Here is a 19,124-nt window from a genome sequence, read left to right on the forward strand (position 1 = left end):
ATAAACCTTAACAAATATAAAGGAGTTAAAATCCTACAATGTATGTTCTTTAACCATAATATAAACTATAAGTTTCTGATAGAAAGATATTGGGAAAAATCCTCAAATATGTAGAAATTAAACAAAATACTTCTAAATAACTTATGGGTCAAAGAAGTCTCAAGGGAAATTAAATATTTTTAACTAAATGAAAATGAAAATGTAATATATTAAAATCTTTGAGATGTAGGCAGAGGAGTTTGTAACATTAAATGCTTTTTTAGAAAAGAAGAAAGGTCCCATCAATTTAAACTTCCATCAGAAGAAATGGACCAATTCCTTGAAGTAACCACCAATATTCCTTTGAGAAGAATTGGAGAACCTGAATATTTCTCTATCTGTTATAGATATCAAATTTGTGGTTAAAAACCTTCCAAAGAAGAAAATTCAGGGCCCAGGTGATTTCACTGCTGAATCCTACCAAACATTTGAGAAATAATACCAACTCTGTAGGATCTTTTTCTGAAAATAGAAGAGGTGACAGTACTTCCAAATTCACTTAATGAGGCCAGTAGTACTATCACATGAGAAGATAAAGGTATTGCAAGTTAATAAAATGACCAATATCCCTTATAAATATAGATATAAAAAATTCTCAACAATATATTAACAAAGTTAATCTAGCAATACCTCAGCACAATACATTATGGCCAATTAGGGTTATCTTAGCAATGCAAGTCTGCTTTAAAACTGAAACATTAGTCAGTGTAGTCCACCAGAGTAAAGAAGGAAAACAACATGAGCATCTCAATAAGGGTACAAAAAGCATTTGACAAAAATTTAACATCCATTCATGATTTAAAAGAAAACTCTTAGAACACAGGAATGGAAACATCTTCAACCTAGAAGAGGGCATCTATGAAAAATTCACAGCTAAGATTATACTAGTGGTGAAAGACTGAATGTTTTCCACCTAAGATCAGGAAGAAAGGAAGGTCTTGTAACTCTCATCTCCCCTTTTTGGCATCATACAAGCCATCCTGCCAGTGTGGTAAGGCAAAGAAAAGAAATAAAAAGGCATATAGATTGCAAAGGAATACATAAACCCAACTCCTTGCAGACTATGTCACTGTCAGCAAAATCCCATGGTGTCTATGAAAAGCTCCTAGAATTAATAAATGCATTTATCACATTATATTTCTATACTATGTCAAAAAAGCAATGGTAAGAAAAAAAGGTAACAGTTACAATACACCAAAATATACTACAAGTCTCACAAAACGTGAAAAGTCTGTATGCTGAAAACTACAAATTCTCATAAGCGAAATCAAAGAGGACCTAAATAAAGGAAAGATGTATGTTATTGATGCCCTGAAAGTCAATGCTGGTGTTAATTCTCCTCAAATTGATCTATAGATTTGATGCAGTCTGTCTTGCCAATGGGTTTCAGCCCCGGGAAAGTTCACTATGGATTCAATGTGACCAAAGAAATGACAATAGAATATTCCTGGGGTAAAAGGGTTATACTGAAGTTCATTTACACGGTGGCAGATCAATCACTAAAATCCCGTTCACTCAGAGCGAGTCTGCATGCAGCAAGCCAGTCTCTGCCTCTGGGCCCCCTCTGTCCTCAGCGCTGCCACCACTCCAGCCTCTGCTCTCCTGCGGCCTTGCAGCCATGCCACCGTGTCGTGCCCACAGCACTGGGTGGAGCTCTTTATATAGAGTCAACAGCAACGTATTGCCCACAGGTGTGCAGCGAGCTAGCCAACCAGGGCCAGGTGAGAATCCTGGCCACAGGAACTCTCATTTTATCCACACAGTCCCAATCAAATTCCCAGCAGGATTTAGTGATAAAATTTGTGTGAAAAGACAAGGAAACTTGAGTAGCTGAAACAGTGGTCAGACACAAGGTGAGAACACACCCCTGATTACATGCTGGAGAATTCTCCAGAAGATGATAAACAAGGGAACTTCTTTTAAGAAGTTACAGATTGTATGAGTCTGCTAGACCTGCTGTAACAAAGTACCACAAACTGGGTGGCATAAACAACAGGAATTTGTTTTCAGCTCAGGAGGCCAGAAGTTTGAGATCAGAGTGTGAGCTGGGCTGGTTCCTTCTGAGGGCTTTGAGGGAGAATCTGTTCCCTGACTCTCTCCCCCACTTCTGCAATCTTTGGCATTCCCTACTTTGGAGATCTCTGCCTATATCCTTGTATAGTGTTTTCCTTGTGTGCCTATAAGTGGATAAAGTGAAGGTTCCTGTGGCCAGGATTCTCACCTGGCCCTGGATGGCTAGCGCAGTACACATGTGTGGGCAGTGCATCATTATTGACTCTATAAAGAGCCTGGCCCAGTGCTCCAGGCAACATGGTGGCATGGCTGCAAGGCTGCAGGAGAGCAGAGCAGAGGCTGGAGTGGTGGCAGTGCTGAGGACAGTGACTGAGAAGGCTGGGGGGGCAGAGAGGCCCAGAGGCAGAGACCGGCTTGCTGCATGCAGACTTGCCCTGAGTGGATGGGATTCTAGTGATTGACCTGCCATCATGGCAATAAAGTTGGGTATAACCCTTTCACCCCAAAAACATTCTACTCTCATTTCTTTGGTCACATTGAATCCATAGTGAACTTGCCTGGGGCTGAAACCCATTGGCAAGACAGTGTGTGTGTGTGTGTCCAAGTTTCTCCTTTTTGTCAGGACACCAGTCATATTGGATTAGGACCCACCCCAGTGACCTTAACTACACTAACTCATCTGAAATGACTTTATTTCCAAACAAGGCCACATTCTGAGGGACTGGGGTTAGGACTTCAACATATAATTTAGGTGAGGCACAGTTCAGCCCGAAACATGGATATCATTTATTTTAAATCTGCACAGTGATGCATGCACTTGGCAGCAACTAAAAAAAAAAAAAATACAGAAATAGCAGGCCAGCCAGCAGAAACAAATCTATTTTTCCCTTTCGTCTGGGGCTACATCCTCTGGGGGTGACTGATTTCTTTGTCTCTGAGAATGGATTTGGTAAAAGGTGTGTTTAATGATGTCCCTCTTAGCACAAAGCCTGGCAAGTGCCAAAGGTGGCCCCACTCTCAAGCAAGTTGAGGAAAAGGTCAGTGCTGGTCATTTTTTGTGTTGTTCAATCGCCTTCTTATCTGCACCCTTGGCTTCCTCCTAAAGGCAAGTAGGGACAGGGGCTGATTTGGGTAGGCCCCCGCTATTTCCAGCAGCTCTGTGGGAGAGAATTAACTTCCTATTGTTAGGGATAATGAGTAAGAACAGCAAATACCTGCCTGCCCTGAAGTGCTCATGCTGACCATGTTGTAGTCACGAACACTGGTTTCAGGTGTATATTACACTGTGGTTATTGAAAATACCAGTTCCTGGAGACTTACTATGGGTGAAGGGCTGACAGCATTTTTTCATTGTATTTAATAATGGCGAGATTATTCCCTTCTGCTAATTCAGAGATGAGAATGTGATGGGGCAGGTATCCTGGAGTGCTGAGAGCCCACGCTGAACAAATCAGTCCCTGCCCACACCTAGGACTCTTTCAAGGAACACTGAGGCCTGCATCCTACCTCTGGAGAAATGTCACCAGGCAGGCGTGGCTGCAGAGAGCTTACACTCCATGACACTTGCTTTTTTTTAAATATATTATTTGGCTTGAGAAGCACCATCCTCAGAAATGAAGAAAGGCAGGAAGTAAATGCCATTGTCCCACCACTGAAAGGCACCCCTTCACTGGTAGTTTAATGTATTTCTTCACAGTTTATTCCATGTTTATTTGGTTTTGAGTAAATTATAACAACGCATTTGATGTGATAAGCTCTTTGTAAATATTTTAATCACTGCATAATTGTCTTGTGGATGTGCTAATATTGGCCTAATTAGGATGGTGTTTTTAAAGGTTTGGTGTGTGCTTGACATTTTCCCTGCCATATTTCAAAGAGACGTACAGCCCTCAGTGTCCCTAAACTGGGTTGCAGGGCCTGCGTGACACCATTGGACATGAGTCTGGATTTTGGGAAATTAATTTGTCAGCCTCCCTTCAGAACTATGGTTGTCTGTGATCTTGTACAGGACACTCAATCAATGACTTTTGTCTGGAATCTTGAGCTGATTATACAGATGTATTCTAGGATGGTTTAAACCCGCTTGTGTATAATCAAAGCAACTAAATTATATTTGAAAGGAAAAAAAAGGCAATTATCTTTACAACATGTGAGACCAAATGGAACACGACTGGGGGCAGTGACAATTTAGCTGAGTCCTTATCTCATTTGTATGATAACATTTTTACCCAGCTGTTACTGTGGCCACCGAATCTATTCTTCATCTCAGTCTGCTGTATTAGAAGCTCCTCTAAGAGCCAGCTAATGCTATTTTCCCATGCAGAAGAAAAATGTGATTTAGAATAAGGACACTGGCGCTCTTTATTGTTGACAAGGAGCCTTTACTGCCCACATCTCATTAGGATGTTTCAGGAGGAGAGTGACAAGCACTGAGTCAGGGGTTGCATTTTCTATTGATTTATGTGCTGTTGTAGAATTAATTGAGTCTGGACACGGGACCTCATTTTCTTGGACGCATAGCAGGTAATCAGGCTTCCCCTGTATGTTTGAATTGCTTTCCAGATGGTCTGTTGTGAAAGATTTATCTTTAATATGATCAGTCAGAAGCAGGAGACCTCGGTATGCTTGTTCACAGTCTGCATGCAAAGCCTCCCAGCCCCACCGTAGGAATGGTTAACCCTCTCCCGGCCACGTTCCTCCTGAGGCTATTCTAAGGACAGGGACCTTGAATGGAGAGAAAGTTTTAAAGGATCTTGAATTAAAGCCCTGGAATACAGAAAGAGGCCCAGAGTATATCCTTAGGGAAACATCAATATGGTATTTATTATGCAAAAATAGGACATGATCCACGTGTTCAATAGGGAAGAGGTAGATTATGTCTTTGGGGCCAGGAAATAACATGTACCATGAAGATGTACTTACAGAGGTTTTCTACTGCTCATTATAGTATGTTAAGAGAAGAGAGAAAGTCATGACACTGTGTTTATAGTGAAGATCTCAGCCATGTAAAAGAGATGTACAGAAAAGAGACTGGATGGAAGTTTACCCCAAAATGAACAGCATCTATCAGTGGGTGGAACAGCTACGCGTGGGTGTCCATTCTCTATGTTCTCTATTAAAAATGCATAGCAAAACAGGTCATAATCCTTATTCCTGGGAAGTAATGTGTCCTTAGAAGCAGGACAAAAATCTGCCCACATCCACTTGGCAAATGACCTGCGTACGTCACGTGTTTAACGCTCTTCCAAGGCAGGGAGTGACGCTCTTCACGGCCACTCACAGGGTAGCTGCCCTCGCAGCCGGCTGCACCCCCAGGAGTAGTGTGCACTGAAGTAACTGCCTCTCTGTCCAGAAAACATTGCCTGCAGGCTCTGAGAGCCCTGCAGCCCAGGAAGGCAGGACTTGGCAGTGGTTTGGGACCTCCCTTCAGGCGTCAAAGGGTTTCCTGAACCTGCTTGTAAACTGACGTGTTGAAACTAGAATCCTTGGTCATCAGGCTGCAAATGCCTTTGATGCAGAGGCAGTGTGTTGGCATTTCGTGCTTTCAAATGCACCCCTTGGTAAGCTGCATTGGATATTGCACTGAGGAGAACTAGTTCTTCAAAGACCCACCTTATTCCACCTCCCCTTGACTTCCCCATACTCCCTTGCTCTGGGGAGTGTCTGTTCTCTGAATAGCCCCTTCTGGTCCAGGCCCCCTTTGACCTGCTGACAGGGAGCAGAGGTGACCTAGGAGGCAGATCTTGGTGAAGGGCTGAGAGGTGGCCCCCAAAAGGAACAGGGGGAAAAGGCATGGAACATGGTGAACCTGGGCCCGTAGGGAAGAGCCCTGTAGTTATTGGCAAGGAGGGCGAATCTGTTCTACAGGCAGTGGGAAGCCCCCAGAGACCCTCACACATCCATTTGGGGCAGAGTTTCAAGTGACATCCTGGGGCCTCTAGCATCAGTCCCCCCTGCAGCTCTAGGCCCAGCTCCTGGCACACCTGTTTGCGGTCCCAGGTCTGTGCACGTGCATACTCCCCAGGTGGGCCTTGTTCCCACCAGCGTGAGTGAACCGCTGCTTTGGGAGAGAAACTCATCTTTCCCCAAGACCTCACTTTTCTCTGCAGTTGCTTGGATGTACCCATATCCCACTGCAGAGGTGCTCATTATGTCCATGGCCAGGGCCACTGGCACCTGGCAGCATCCATTCCATCCCCCTGTTTAAGCAGAGTCTCATATCCCATCTAAGATGTGCACCTCATCAGGCATGCTCTCCCTTTGAATTTCATTTAAAATTTTCCTCCACTCCCTGCATGTAGTAGAGAAAAGAAACATTCATGGAGTTGAGGGCTGCCTGGGTTTTATTCTCCTTTTTAACCCACTTAATTTCCAATTTCCCAAGGGCAGAAGGCCATCCTTCCATTAAATACTTTGCAAGGCCTGACTGTAAATGGAGGTCTGAATTTAAAGGAGGACCTTCTGTCTTCATCTTTAAGGAAGGGCTTTTTTTATTATACTGAGAGTGCACAGTAGTTCAATGTAATTCTGCAGATGCTTCAAAGGCTTAGCTGTCTTCCTGCCCTTTACTGCGGGCCTCTTCCCATTTGTAGCCACAGGAAAGAGAACCAGGTGGAAGGTTTGCTCCATCAAATTCTAGAAAAGCCAACAACCAGCAATGTATTTAATGGTGAAAACTAAAAAAGCAGCATCACATAAAGTGTCCATCCAAGCTCTGTTTGAACCTGAGGCAAAAAGAAAAATTAACAATACTGAGCCTGTCTGTAAAATGTTGATATTTTGTTCATCATTGACTTTTGCATTACTGTTAATTTTTTTAAGTGTTGCATTAAAATATTACCTATTTTGATTCCTGAGTTTTGCACCCTGTTAAATTTTGTGCCCGAGGTGAGTGCTATACTTGCCTCACCCTGGACCAGCCCCAGTAAAAAATAAAGGCATTTTCATTACAATTAAGAAGAAGTCAAGGATGCCTACTAGCACCACTGGCATTTAAGTGTGTAGTAGAAATCCAGGGCTGTGCAGCCAGATAAGATGACAAAATGCTGGAAAAGACTAGAACAAAATTATCAACCAAAAGCTATTAGAATTTAATAGTGGACTTATACAAGATCAGTATGGAGTTTTTTTTCTGTGTACCAACAGTAGCCAGGTAAATACAAAATGGGAGAGAAAATCCATTCACAACAACCCCTCCAAAAATAACATATTTAAGAATAAACTTAACCAGGACATGTCTGTAGCTATGAAGAAACATACAATGCTATTGAGAAACATTTAAGACTTAAATAAAAAGGGAAAAGGCCCAATGTTGTATATATAAAAATTTCTCACTGTCGAGCAGTAGAAAGTACAGTAGGCGATGATTTTCTGGTGAGCTGGCAGCAGTTGGGTTGGCCATCTGGACTTTGTGGTTGAGATTGGAGGAGGGAGGCTCCTTTGTTTTTAAAGGATGGACAGACATGGGCTGTTGTCAGCCAGATCGGCTGCTTCAAGGGAAAGTGTCCAGGCCTCCTGGAGCCACAGGACGTAAGTGTTCCCTCTGACCTTCTCTGGGTCTGTGAGCTGCACCCGTCCCCAGCAACATGGCTTCCGCATTTCACATGGGAGGGGTCAAACATTATCTTCTGAAGCAAGCAAACCTTGGAACCGTTTATTCTTTGTATTTAAATATTTACGCCGTCTGAAAAGTATATCTACATAAAGTAGGAAGCCACTTAGTTCTCTACCAAATGGTTAAGCCCAGTGGCTTTCACACTTTGTTATATTAACCGTCTTGATACCAAGTCACACCTCATATCAATGAACTTGGGATGCCAGTACTTTAAAGGTTTCCCAGGCGATTTCATGTGCAGCAATGTTTGAGTACCACTGGTTCACCCAGGTATCCCAGTACCCCACATTGAATAGAATATTCTTTTGCACACTAATGCCTTAGGGTGACCAGCCATCCTGATTTTAGCACTGGAAGTTCTGTGTCCTAGGAAACTCCTTAATCCCAGGGAAACTGGGATGCTGGTCACCCTGCATTTTAGAGATAAAATTCCCACATAAACAAAGATCTGTTTCTGAACTTTCTAGTCTATATCATTTCTCTCTGTCCAGCAATAGTACTATGCCATTTGAATTACTATGACTTTGGAATATATTTAAATACTTGATAAGATAAGTTCTTCATTATTCTCATTTTTAGATCTTTCCCAGCTATCTTCATGTGTTTATTCTTCCAAATGAACTTAAGAGTTATAGGGTCCAAGTTTCTCCAGTATCCCACTGAAATTTTGGCTAAGATAGCCTTAAATTAAAGATTATTTGGGTAACATTAATAGAATCAGGGACTGTTCCGTGTTACTGTAACATGTGTACGTTAGTCCTTGAGTCTGATATTGGCCTAGCCAGGGCAGGAATTGCCATAGGAATCTCTGTCCCCATTGCTTCTACTACTAAAATCCTTGCTGAGCCACTTCTCCTGTCATTTCCACTGTTTTAACTTAAGCTCTCGTTTCTTTTTTACAAATTTTTAAAAATTGTGGGTGTTTTATATAGGTGTGGGCATTCATATGTCTCTGTGTGCATGCAGATTTTATCCCTCAAATGACTTGGATTTTGAAGTTAGATGGAAGTTAAGAGGTATGTGTACCATAGTGTGCACTGACGAGCATGTGAGTGCTTCACACCAGTGTGCATGGCCTAGTATGAGGCCCAGGGGAGGTACAGAGATTGTACAGTGATGGTGTCACTCCCCAAGGAATAGAAGCTGTGCGCTTAGGTGTGTCTAACGTTTGGCCCCATTTGCCTTCCACCGTCCTGACTCTCAAGGTGCAGGAGTCTGGTCACATGTTAACCACTGTATTTAATACATGCTTTAAGGACCATCTGGAGATTGTGTCTGTTACTGGAGATTGTGTCTGAAAGACTGTGGTTGCCACGTCCTATTACCCCTACAAGGTGTGGCATGTCCCTTGTGGTTGGCTGTCCTCAGTGAACGTATGAAATCTGTTATAAAATGACGAATGGCTGTGAGGCAGCTCCGGGCTCCTGGTGCAGCCTCTGGTGCCTGTGTTTTAGTGATCCCTGGGCAGCTGGCTCTCTACCTGGGGGCAATGCTCTGGAATTGTCCTCTTGGTTTCAGGGTTTGGGAATGGGTGACTTGTGAGCACATTCAGACCCCGCAGGGTGCATCTCAGTGACCATATGCCTGATGTTGGACATCTTTCTAGTTGGTGGGCTGTTCTGGGAAGTATTATTAATCTTTTAGCATCTAGCAGTGCTATACAGCTCTTCATGAGTGTCAGGTGATGGGAAACTTCCTTGGGGTGAATTCATGTGTTGGAAGCATGTGGCTCCCTCAGTAATTGTGCTCCCAACTCTGAGTGTCTGGACCAGATAAAGTAATTATCTCCATCTCTGTTTTCTTGGGAATATTCATAATGCTGTGACTGTGGCCATCTGGTCGACCCATCTCCCAGCAAGATGTGTTCTGTGCACCACTACAAGCACAGTTCTGTGCAGGGTGCTCTGGGGGAGACAGAATGCGAAAGGGTTTTGGTTTATGACTTCCCCGGGGAGAAAAGTGGAAGAGAGAAATGCGAGACAGACTCAGAGCTGAGGCAGGGACAGCCGAGGGTCTCCGGCCTATTGCTTCTACCGCTGAAATACTTGCTGAGTCACATCTCTGTCATTTCCGGTTTAAGCTCTCATTTCTTTTTAAAAAGACTTTTTTAATTGTGGTAAAATATCCATAATACAAAATGTACCATTGTAAACCTTTTCAAATATACAGGCTCTCATTTCTTAACTGGACTACTGGATTACATTTTTAAAAATAAATGGATTATGATGCAAACAAAGCCTGGCAAATGTCATATGAAAGTGCAATTTAAAGAATAAAGCAAACATTTGGGTAACCACTCAGCTTAAGAAATAGAACATTAATCAAACGTTTGAACACCGTGTATGCCTTTTTCCTGATGCTGCCTCCTGGCTTTACCTGGAGCATGGGAATAGTCTTTTCATGGTCCTCTGTCCCAGAATATGGGGCTGAAAGGGAAATCCCATATGTCACACACCTGCTGAAAACTGCCCAAGAACTCTGTGTGGTTTGTGGGATAAATTGAAGAGTCCCGGGCAGCGGGGCACAGGACCTCCTCTGTTTGGACCCAGATCTTCTCAGGGCCCCCTGGTAACACGCCCACGTCCTGCAAACACAGCCACATGCTTTGCCCTCCTGTGTGTGTTCCACTTTTCTCTGGGGCCAGGCTGAGTTGTCCCTGCCTTGTGTCCCCCTCTTACTGTGCCTGCACCCCACTGAGCCTATGAGGCGGGATCTCATGTTCAGCTTCTTTATATGATGCTCGACCTGGACAGGTCCCTGCAAATCCTGTCACTGGGTGAATGGTGTTTTGTTTAGAAAGAGGAGAGGCGTCTGTGGATTGGGAAGAGTGGGACAAGCTTGTAGGGACCCCGGGAAACTTGAGACGATCTTTGAGGAGCAGTGGATTTAGACTTAGATATAGTGTGCTTCCTCATGAGCCTTCATTGCATCTTCCAGATGAAAGCTTCTCCTTTCTTTTTGAAAGCAAATAGCCTGATCTCAGGACCCTTTGTCTGGGTCACCTGGGCTACTCAAACTGACTGAGCCTTTTGAGAATGAGCCAGTGAGTGTCTGGGAGAGAAGCAGGCACCCTGGTGAATCACAGCGCCTTGCTTCCGCCTCCCTTTCCTCTAGCCCTGCACATCCTCCGCTCTCTCTGCCATGGATGCGCGTTGTTCCTGACAAGTGAGTCACTGGGGTGGGATATCACATGATGTGAACATATGCGCGTTCACATTGCTATGGGAAAACATGGCCGTGGAGGGCTCTGGCGGGCCATGCAGCCCCCACCCCGTGGCAGGGTGTGGTTCCCAGGTTGGCCATGCTTTGCGGGGTTCTGACTGTTCTCTCCCGCATTCCCCCCCACAGCGGCTGCCTCCAGGTGACGATGGCTGTGTGAGCGTCCACCATGGCCCACCGGAAGCATCAGAGCACAGCAAGCAGCATGCTGGACCACCGAGCCCGGCCGGGCCCTGTTCCCCACGGCCAGGGGCCTGAGAGCGAGGCTGCAGAGCTGCCGCTGGGGGAGTACATGCCCGAGGGCCTGGAGCTGGCCGCCCTGCGGCCCGAGAGCCCCGCACCCGGGGACCAGGGCTGCCGCGACCACAGCCCCGACGGGGACTCCAGCTCCGATTACGTGAACAACACCTCCGAGGAGGAGGATTATGATGAGGGCCTCCCCGAGGAGGAGGGCATCACCTACTACATCCGCTACTGCCCCGAGGACGACAGCTACCTGGAGGGCATGGACTGCAATGGGGAGGGGGACCTGGCCCCTGGTGTTCGCCGCCTGGAGACTGACCAGTGCCCGGGGGCGGTGGAGGAGTGGACAGACTCGGCAGGCCTACACCCGCACGGCTCCGGGGACGAGGGCAGCCCAGACTACCAGGCTGGCCACCGCCCCATCCCCGAGGACGAGGCTTCCATCCTGGAGGCCCAGGACCAGGAGGACGGCGTCCACTACTGTCCCAGTGAGGAGGGCTACCCGGACTACTACCCCACAGAGGCCAATGGGAATGCGGGCAGTGCTTCCCCCTATCGCCCAAGGCGTGGGGACGGGGACCTGGAGGACCAGGAGGAGGATATCGACCAGATCGTGGCCGAGATCAAGATGAGCTTGAGCATGACCAGCATCACCAGCGCCGGCGAGGCCAGCCCTGAATGCGTGCTGGTGCGGGGGCCAGAGCCCGGGCCTGGGGACTCCACAGAGGCCTGCATGCCCCACGAGAGCAGCCAGCGTCCTAGCAGACACGAGGGAAGGCCCAAGTCCCTGACCCTCCCTCCTGAGGTCAAGCACCCTGGAGATCCCCAAAGAGGCTTCAAGATCAAGTCCAGGACTCCAGAGGAGAGGCCAAAGTGGCCCCAAGAGCAGGTAGGATTCTGGCTGTCCCCAGGGAAGAGGGCAGAGGGGCCCAGAAAGCAGAGGATGTTCTTGTGCAGCTCACATGGATGCAAAGCCTGTAGTTCCCAGTGTGTGCTTGGTCCTCCATGCATTTCAGTTACAATGCATGTGTGTGGAGGTTCTGTACCTTGCAGAAGACACCCCCTGCCACCCAGAAGGGACTGGGTCTCTAGCCTACTTGCCCTGGATCTGTTCTTGGCTCGGCTGGTCCTATACCTTCCCCCAGCTAGGACACTGGCAGGATGTGGGGTTCTGGCAAATGCATGTTGCTGTGGCCAGTGATTGGATGCCTCAGTGTCAGGGGACATTAACCTGAGTGCATTTCCCAGGGGCTGTTGTATCTAGGTGACACTTCTCTGAAAGTCTGGAGACTTGGCATAATGGGCAATTAACTGTAAATAACTCTTTTGAAAATGATTGTTTGAAGGTTTGACAACATCTTGGAGAAGAAATGAATGCTAATGAGGCCAGTGGATTTAAGCATAACTACATTTTCTTTTAACTGTAGCAAAGTAAGCAAAGTAAGCATGTATTGTATTGTAATAACCATATTTGAAAAACTGCATTTCCGAAAACCCAGTGTGAGTGTATAAAGAAGATGTATTAGACTGTTTTAAAGAACTTCTACTTGGCCAATTTTATAGACAAATGAGGATGAACTACTTTCATATTTTTAAAGCCTTAATTATTTTTTTTTCCCAGAAGACTGCATGAGTTTGAAAAATATATACCTATACTAAGAGCCTGTGTTTGGAATGTAAGTCACATTGACTTGCTGTTAGATTTCCAGCACCTGCATTTTGATCCTCTTTGTTCTTTTAAAAGATGATTAAATGTACGTTGACTTCACTGCAGGGTGTTCCTGTCATTCATGGCAGTTATGCGCACACCAGGGGCTTTGGGATGGAAAGAAATTGCCTTGCACTGGTGGATGTTGGGAGATCCCCTCTAGGCAGGCGGCTCTGGGCTTTACGCAGAAGCCCTGCTGTCTCTCTTCAGGTTTGGCAGAGCCAGACACCTTGCCCAACCAGTGCAGTGGTACTGCGGGGATTGATGTGGGCTGCATGGGGTGCTGACATACTGTGCCTTGTCACAACAAATGGCCTCCCTAATAAAGTTCTTTTCAAGAGGGAATTATCTTTGGAGCATGGTAGGCAGTGGGCAAGATCTGATGTTTTGTTGTTTTTGTGCTTTACTCGATCCAGCGGCTATGCTGAGTGAAAACGCAGACAACAGTTGAAGGTTTTGAAACACACAGGAATGGGAAGGAATGAATGGATGATGGTGATGGCTTCAAAAGGCCTCAGAGGTGGAGCCATTGCTGAGGACACTGTAGGAGTTTTATTCTTCAGAGAGGTGCCACTGAGTGGAAGGGCAGGTCCCTTCTCTCCCCAGAGCATCTCCTTGAAGCAAATGCTATTATCCAAGGCACTGGAAAAGCTCATTTAGGCTGGTTAATCATTGCATTGGTTTTTTGGTTTTATTTGCAAATTGGTTTCATCAAAGGGAGAGAGCCTGGTAGCTCCCAGCTCAGTGCTGATAAGGGTCCCTAATGAAAATGGGCCTGAGCACCCCTTCTAGGGGCTCTACCGAGCTTGGGTGAATGTGACCTGGGTCTTCACGTCTTGTAGAACCAAGTGGCCCATTCCAGGTGAGAAACTCTTTGAAATTTAACCCAAAAGAGCCACTGGGGATAGTCTTCTTGAAAGCAAGACTGGGTGAAGAAGGAAGTGCCCGGCGTTTGGTGACGCCCTGCATCACATCACAGCCTGCTCACGCCCTCCCCCAGGGACAGCCAGACTGTGTGGCAGGAGCCTCACATGGGGACAAAGGGTACCCGTGAGTCCTGCACCAGCCTTTCCCAGTGCTGCCCACATACATCGTGTCGTGTAGCCCAGCCTAGGGTTGAGGCTGTGGCTAAACGGAGAAATGGGCAATACTTTAGACTCACCTTCAACAGCGTGGTCTGTGCCCAGCAGCACTGGCACCGCTGGAGAGCCCCACCCCAGCACTGCTGAACCCAGATGTGCATGTCCACAGGACGCCACACTCTGCTGGAGAAGGGATGTCGTGCAACACTTCTGCTGGAAGAAGAACTGCATAACTTCTCTCTCCTCTCTTCTACTCATTTTTAAAGCTTGAACAGTTATGTCACAGAGACTTTAAGAATATGAATAGCATTTCATTGAGTCTTTGCCTGGACAACAAGACCATAAGGGAATTAGGAAAGGGAATACAGGAAAAGTATTCTCCACGGTTCCCCCCACCCTAATAGAAGAGGTCTTTTCATTTTCCCATGTTCCTTTTCAGACTCTAGCACTGAGCATAAATAATGATGTAGCTGTCACTATAGTCCACATGCAATTTTGTCATCTAGCTGTTAAAATCTGACATATTATAAATGTTTCTCCCTGTTGCCATACAATTTTCATGAACATTTTTGCTGACATTTGAATGTCCCTTTCAGGTGATACGCCATGTAATTTATTTGTACAGACCCTGCCATTGAGTGTACAGGTTGCAGGTAGCATTTTTCTCTTACACATAAGAATGGTATAGGTGGTATAGGCATCTTTATGCAAGTCCTGTTTTCCTTCTTTTGGTTTTGAACATGAGGGTTAGTTCCCATGCTGTGTGTGCATGTTGACCATCTTCCCATGATTTCATGTCTAATTATTTCCCTTCTGTGAATGTTTGCTTCATGCCCTTTATCTTTTGGGGTCCTGATGCTTTTCCAGTTCCTCGGAGCATTTGTATGCACTTTCTCCTGCAGATGTTTTCTTTAGTATGTTTTCTTTTGAAAAGGTTCCAGTTTGCAGATGGACCTCCCACCTGTGCAACTCTGATGAGACCAAGATGTCTGTACTGGGAGGAGAGCAGGACGGGAGAGACCCTAAAGGAGATGGACTCCGGTTGCAGGAAGACAGGGTGCGATCATGGGGAGCCAAGGAGCTCTGTGTAGTTTTTAGAGAAAAAATTTCAAAGCAATGCCTGTTTATTGGAGAAATTTTGGAAAATACAGGCAAAAAATATTTTGCCATATGGCTCTATAGAATTCTATCATGAGCATGTTCAAATTAAAGGGCCAAACTACCTGTCAGGATTCCCCAGAGCATCCTCTTGGAGGTGTTCTGTAAATAAGGTGTGGCTGATCCTTATTTTTCATGGTTTCCGTATTTGTGAGTTTGCCGCCTCGCTAACATTTGTCTGTAACCTTAAAGCCAATACTCGTGGTACTTCTGTGGTCATTTGCAGACATGTGCAGAGAGGCAAAAAATTTGAGTCACTCACGTGCATGTTCCCAGATGAGTTTGCATAAGCTCTGCTTTTTTGTTTCGGTTCTCACACTGTAAACCTGTGTACTCTTCACAGTCCTTTTAGTGCCATGATTTCTGTATTTTTGTGCTTTTTGTTAGTGAACAAATTACCCCTCAAATTCATGCATTGCTGAAATTCTGTCTACTGGTCCCAAGCACGAGAATGCTGTGACATGCCTAGTAGAGAAACACGTTGTGTTAGGTATTTCACTTGACCATGAGTTATAGAGCTGTTGGCCATGAGTTCAATGTTTGTGAGTCAATAAGATGGTATGTCCAGAAAAAGGAAGAGAAAATTTGCCAGTGTGTATGTGAAGCCACTCTGGAAATTGCTAATGTAGCATCTACAGTGTGTGATGAATTGATGGAGAAGAGGCCAACTTTGTGGATTCATGAGATGAACACCAATTAAAAAAAAGGAGTGGAGAACATTGCTGCGAGTCTGAAAGCCAAAGAAATTGATGGGCTTGTTATCCAGGGTTAGGAAAATGTTAATCTCTTCTCAGCTTGTTTTATGATAATGAAATACTGGATACAATTAATTACTTGTAAGCAATACCTATTAAATGAGGTGTCTAAGTAGAAATACATAAAACAAGGTAATGTTTCGATCAGTTGATGAGCATGTGCTGACCAGAGGCTCATAGGAACCTCACTCTGTATCTCTCCTAGAATCATTGATTCAGTATTTAGTCATTCAGTGTTCATGGCAACATTACAGAATATAACTACCACAAATAAGAAGACTTACTTGTATTTAACTGTCAGATGAGCTTGGGAAAATTTGCTGCAAAGCTTTCCCCTGCTCAGAGATCCACTCTGTGCCTGCACTTGAGTGTGAAATTGCAGGCTCACTGCAACAAAGACCTCCAGCCGTGCTCGGCTGGGGCTTCCTAAATAGTCTTGACCACCCCATCCTTTTTCTCTCCATGCAGTGCTTACCAGGAAAATACTGGCTAAAGTTGCACATCCTAGGCGGCAGAGAGGCAGAGCACATGACTTCCCAAGACCTCTCCCTTTATGGCTCAATCCCAGGATGGTTCAACATCAACCCAAAGTCATGATGATGGGAAAATTGTCACCTTTGTAACTGTTGGGACCCTTGGCTTCTGAGGATTTAACATTACTTGGTTTGCCATTTGTGGGAAGTGCCTGGGTGACCGTAGAGGTGGCATAGAGGTGGCTGGTGGTGACCACCAACACGGCGCTAAGGCACTATGTGTGTGATCTCAGTGAATCCTACAATGACCTGACGTAGTGGGACTAGGGTCATCCTCATTTTACAGATGAGGCAGTTGAGGCTGACATGGGAAAGTACCGTACCCACAGTTTACACAACTTAAGGGGAGCAGCCTGTTAGGCCAAAATTCATGCCCCAACCCCACTACTGTGCAGTTCTTGAAGGGCCTCCGGAAGGTAAGGCCGAGTTCTGGGGTGGGCTGAGTTTGAACCTCCATGCTGGTGAGTGAGTTAGTGTAGGCGAGCTGCGCAACATAAGTCCTGGATAGCGATGGTCTCTTCTACTCTGAAGTCTGATTACTCAGTACTACTGGGGCTTGACGTGCTCTGTTGTTTGTAGTATGTGTGTCAGGCACCAGTGAAGTGACCAGTGGATGTGAGACCTTTGCTCTATAAAATTGTCCCAACATTCTGACTTCATGAGGGCTCAGGCCATAGATCAAGTAAGTCAAGAGATCATTCATGGGGCATTTTTCTTCATTTTATTGAGCCTTGTTGACATGAAATACTGATTTTTTTTTACATGCAGTGATTCAAGAATACATGAGTTGCATCCAGCCAGGTTTGTGTTGAGTATCTGCATTGAATTGGCATTTCTACACCTACCTTTGTGGTCCTCTGCCATTTGGCAGGGAGGCTGTGAGTGTGGAGGGAGGCCCCCAGGTGAACCTCAGTCTCACAGCTCCTGGGATGAGCTTTGGAGACCTGGGTGAAAAGGGGTTTGCTGGTCAGTATTCCCAGGGGCTGCTCCCCATTCCCTTGGGGCATCTATATGCATGCAGCACCTGTATCCACTGTAGATGGGCAGGAAAGGGGGCAGGTTCTTGCAGTCCCCTGGGTGGTCTGCTATGCATCTGGGTTTGGCAAGGACCACGCTGATTCTTTTGGATGCCCACCCCCCACCTTGCCAGTGGTAGCTTGTGACGTGCATCATGAGATAAGGTTTCTGAAAATAGATACTCTGTGCCTGGAACTTTTCCGTAAGAGACTTAACTCCTCTGGGCTTTGGAGATTCTAGGGTGGCTGGCATTCCCTATTCTGATATTGACCCTCTGTAGGCTGGGCACACATCAGGATTTCAGCAATCACCTAGTTGAAGGTGTTTGATTCATGTGAAAACCATACAGAGCAGCTCTGCGCAGTGGGACAGCAGACCAAACGCATGTTTTGATTATTTGGGATTTTCATGATTTGTATTTATCATCAGCTCAGCCAGTGCTTTCTAGAAAGAGCCTCCAACAATAGGATAAAAGAAAAATCAATACATCATAGCTGACTTAATGCAACAGTTAAAATGAGGCGTGATACAGGACTCTAAGGCCACATCAAAAGCTTAAGTGTTTATTGTCACTCTGTAGAGATGGTTTTGCTATGACTTGGCATTCAATTGAGGCTTGCTTTGTGAAGGACCTTTTGAGGTTACAGTAGGAATGCTGGCACCAAATAGGGAGGATGGCAAGGGCATGGGTCACCTCAGCCTGCGGGGTGGGAGTGGGGGCAGTGGCACTGTGAGTGCTTGCTTGGGGCTGGGATTGTGCCTAGTTCTGCAGTGTGGGAAGCAGGTATGAGCACCTGCTTTACAGTAGAGAGTGCCATGCCCCATGAGGCCCTGAGAGGCTGAGAGAGGGGTATGCTGGGATTGTTGGTGCCCAGGTGCCCTCCATCATGCTTAGGGAAACAAGGTATGCAAGGGCTCTGGTGTTTGCATTGTGCCCAGGAGTGAGCAGTCTGTCCAGCATGTGGCCCACAGGTGGCACGGAGCTGGAGAAAGAGCCTGCAGCAGGTGCCGAGGACAGGAGGTTGTGTGGGACACAGGAGCATGGCCCGGTCAAGGGAAGGGCCTCACCCACCCTGCCTCCCCAGCTTCTGGAGCACAGCTGGCTTTTTCCTTCCTGAGGTCCTGCCCTGATTCTGCAGCAACCCCTGCCACTCTGCCCCATGATGGCAGCATATCCCGCCTTCCCTTTGCACGTGGGGAGGCTGCTGGGCAGAGTTCCAGGAGCTCCTGTGCCCTGCCCGGGCCTCCTCCCCTCCCAGTGCTCTCACGGGTGCCCATGCACATGTCCTTACTCGTTCCCAGGACCACCCCAAGAAATGAAATCCAGGCTGGCTTGGACTTAGCATTGTCAGCATTCACTTAACCTGCCAGAGCTTCTGAACTTGATTTCTCTGGACCTACTTGCCAAGTCAGTGCAGTGGCTTTATTTGACTTTTATGAAGCCTCTTGACGACATATAACCAGAGGGAGCAGTTACTGTCATGGAGAAGTTTATTTAGCAGGAATCTGAGATTGCCTCATTGCTTTTAAAATTTAGTTAGAGCCAGGGTTTCAAAATACTGTTTTTTACTGCCCAGGGAAATCAGGTAGAGCCCTTCTATTAATCTAGAAAGAACCTTCTACACCACCCCCATCCCCACCCCCACACCACAGAGAAAGAGCAGTATGCAGTGATCAAGAGATGCCAGAGCCAGGAAGCCTTGACCCTACTCTACTGCAGCAGCTCCCGGTTCTGGAACATTC

At 46.1% G+C, this 19,124-nt stretch overlaps 1 protein-coding gene across 6 annotated transcripts in view; it reads left to right on the forward strand.

Moving 5' to 3' along the window:
• The window catches only part of APBA2 (amyloid beta precursor protein binding family A member 2), a 219,554-nt gene that overhangs the window by 147,208 nt on the left and 53,222 nt on the right, over positions 1–19,124 (forward strand). For all 6 annotated transcript variants that reach the window (XM_037000666.2, XM_073227080.1, XM_037000669.2 and 3 more), the window contains one exon: positions 11,015–12,017. In XM_037000666.2, the coding sequence (XP_036856561.2) occupies positions 11,055–12,017 (963 nt within the window). In that variant the 5' untranslated portion in view covers positions 11,015–11,054. The remainder of the gene's footprint in view (positions 1–11,014; positions 12,018–19,124) is intronic.

This window comes from Manis javanica, chromosome 18 (assembly GCF_040802235.1).
Source record: "Manis javanica isolate MJ-LG chromosome 18, MJ_LKY, whole genome shotgun sequence".
Classification (NCBI taxonomy): domain Eukaryota; kingdom Metazoa; phylum Chordata; class Mammalia; order Pholidota; family Manidae; genus Manis; species Manis javanica.